This window comes from Chiloscyllium plagiosum, chromosome 17 (assembly GCF_004010195.1).
Source record: "Chiloscyllium plagiosum isolate BGI_BamShark_2017 chromosome 17, ASM401019v2, whole genome shotgun sequence".
Taxonomy (NCBI): domain Eukaryota; kingdom Metazoa; phylum Chordata; class Chondrichthyes; order Orectolobiformes; family Hemiscylliidae; genus Chiloscyllium; species Chiloscyllium plagiosum.
In genome coordinates, this window is record NC_057726.1 from 37,380,345 (window position 1) to 37,383,538 (window position 3,194).

Consider the following 3,194-nt stretch of genomic DNA (forward strand, 5'->3'; position numbering starts at 1 on the left):
ACATCACCAGATGCAAGCATTTGTGACACTGGACCAATATCTTTAAAGAAAACAAATTTAATGAATTGGTTATTTTTGTGCTAAGATTGAGAGGCTCAGCAATTCAGGTATTTGAAGACATTATTTGAAAATTCTTTATTCCAACTTATTTTCAGCAATATATCAATACAGTTTATAAATGAATGTCTTACCTTAATTTCCATCTTTATTAAAAATAAATATTGTTGATGCTAAATATATTTATGATGGGATGTGTTGTATTTACGTAAAATTCTCAAAGCGAATCAAAAATCTAAATACCATAAAATAAAACATGAATGAACAAAGAGATCAATCTAAAGTTTTGTTAGGTTACTGATCCTGTATGGTCAGTTTAGAATGTCAAGGTGGTGATGGAATGAGTTGAGCAGGAAACAAGAAGGTGGAATTTGTTACAAATAATCCAATTGCCATGCTACATACAGCAAGGCTTTACATTATGTTTGTTGGGAAATTAATTTACCACATTGAGAACATTTAGAATGTGCAATATTTGACTGCTGAAAATGTTTGAAGGTCATTCTCAGATAAACATTTTTCCCTCTCATGTCTTCCGGTGCTTCCTTTGCAATGTTTGAAACGCAGTCTGATCTAAGCAGTTTTTTTAAAATTCTTCACTCTTTATAGTCTTTTTTTTTGTCTCTCCATTGCACATTTTCTTTGTTTGATTGAGAAAGGTTACTTTGGAGGAATCAGTCAAGGTTTACTAATATGTGCAGAGCCTCTGTAAGATCAGCAGCGAGATAAATAGGAAAGGGTGAGTTGCAGAAAGGGGTTCAAAACCTGCAGGCAAAATGAAATATCATTTGTACAGCACTTCACTTTGAACAGTCATTAATGACATTTCACAATCATTGCAATCAATGTACAAAAATGAAGTTTGTTATGAAACCATAATGCCACACGCACCCTGTGTCTAAGACACGTGAAATGTGTTGCTTTTTAGCCAAAATATTCTAAATAAATCATTTCAGATGTAAAGTGCTCGGCTTTTAACAGAATTTACACTAATATGAGTGAATTTAGATGATAAAGAATTTTGCAAAGAAATGATCTGGTTTTGTTAGGCCAGAGTTATACTATGGAATGTCATTATACTAGTGCTAATTTAAGATCATGTGAACAGAACGTTAATTAAAATTCATTGACATATTTATAGGTTTTAGATGTCCTTTCCGGCCTATGCATCATATAAAGTAATCCTTCTTTGTTTTCCCTTGCAATGCTATTTTGATACAAGCAAAGGAAAAGAACAAAAGCAGATAGAATAGATGGATTCACATTGAACCTTTCACAACCTCAGGATATTCCAAGGCACTTTACAGTCACATACTTTTGAAGTCAAGTCACAGCTGTAATGTAGAAAGTCAAATATGTATCGAAATGGAGACAGCTGCAGCTTTAGAGACTGTCTTCACATAACTCCTTGAGTATACCATGGATGTGACCCATCACTACAGTGGGTTCTTTTATCACATGCGATAGGTCAGAACTATATAACTTGGATTATTTTCAATAAAAAGTGTTCTTATTTTTGTGAAAAGCTTGTTTCTTTTCACTATAATAAATAATGTATGATAGACATAACCTTTGAATAAATAGATTGAGGTGAATGACAATTTCCTTTAACTGCATGCACATACTAAACAGGAAAACTCTTCCTTAACAAGTAATTTGCGCTCCTATGTGCCAACCATCTTTCTTATCAATATTTTCCATTCTAAACAGTAACAGTACATCCAATTAGAAAAGAGAAATGGTGCAGTATCTTCATGAATGTTCTGCAACGTGAAATTAAAAGATGAGAGCTGGAAAACATTTTAGCTTCTGTCTGATGTTGTAATTTTGATTGGATGCATTCGCGTGTATACAGGATATATGTTATGCACACTAATTGAAGATTTCTGTCTTCCTATTTGTTTTTTGTTGTTAGAGAAATTGCTTCAGGTTCTTATTATCAAAACCAACAGCTCCTCAGCCTGACCTTCACAGAGATCGTTGGTAGAAGGTTATTTAATCTTTACTACCTCAGGTACCCATTCATCTGTTAAACCAAATTGCCTAGACTGCCTTCAGGCTTACTACTGCAGGAAATTACTGAAAATAAAGCTCTTCCCTAATAAGCACAGGGTTCTGCTCCTGCTCTATTTTTACAACTGAAATTCTTAACTGTTGCTTTCTCTGATGCTGATGCTTCCAACGGTTCCTGCTTAAATACCACTGAGTGCAAGGAAATCTACTGTGTCAGGGATTGGTATAAGCTGCTACTCAGAATGAAAATGACTTCATCAAGATTCTGCCTTAGAATTGTTGGAATTACTTTCCCTCATGGTATTGCACTGTGTTTATCTGTACAGGCTGCATTTAATTTTTTTTTAATAAATTGGAGAAAATTTCCAGTCTGTGACGTCTCCACGTTTGACTAATCCACCAAACACAGCTTCATGTGAAAACTTCAATAAAATGCCGAAGAATGTCAATTATTTGCAAAGTGACCCTGAACTGAGGAGTCAATACTGTTAGAATAGGAAATGGGAGAATAAATGGATCATAGAAAGGAAAACAAAATTAGTTTCACCATAATTAAAATTCAGTTGTTTGGAGGGATCCTGTTTAATCCAAACAATCTTTTCATTCCTGACTGTCAATAATAATTGTGTGTTGCTGGCAAGTCAGGGTGCATGACAGAAGTACTATTGTTTTTAACTACGCCATTTCAGGTGTGTATATTAATATTAGTTCATCTCCATCGTATTATTGGACTCAGGAACTCTTGAAAAGTATTTCCTTCAAAAATGTTATTAACTCTTGCTATTAAAATAAATTTAATGTTAATTGGGTGAATTTTGTTTGAATGAAAAGGGTGTCATGATTATTTTAGATGGTGTTTAAGGATGCCTAAAAACAGCACAACATAAGAACATAGGCACATAAGGAATAAGAGCAGGAATAGGCCATCTGACCGTTTGAACCTGCTCCACCATTCAATAGCCATGGGCACCCGTATGGGCCCCAGCTATGCCTGTCTCTTTGTTGGCTACGTAGAACAATCCATCTTCCGTAATTACACCGCCACCACTCCCCACCTCTTCCTCCGCTACATTGATGACTGCATTGGCGCCACCTCGTGCTCCCGCGAGGCGGTTGAGCAATTT

The 3,194-nt window shown here is 35.2% G+C and overlaps 1 protein-coding gene across 2 annotated transcripts in view; it reads right to left on the reverse strand.

Moving 5' to 3' along the window:
• Window positions 1-3,194, reverse strand: part of vstm2b (V-set and transmembrane domain containing 2B) — a 66,392-nt gene that overhangs the window by 7,277 nt on the left and 55,921 nt on the right. Inside the window, exon 6 of one of the 2 annotated variants that reach the window (XM_043706887.1) lies at window positions 42-822. The exons of the other annotated variant lie outside the window; for it this stretch is intronic. Coding sequence (XP_043562822.1) covers window positions 746-822 — 77 coding nt within the window. The 3' untranslated portion in view covers window positions 42-745. Of the gene's footprint in view, window positions 1-41; window positions 823-3,194 lie in introns of those variants that run through there. 2 annotated transcript variants of the gene reach the window in all.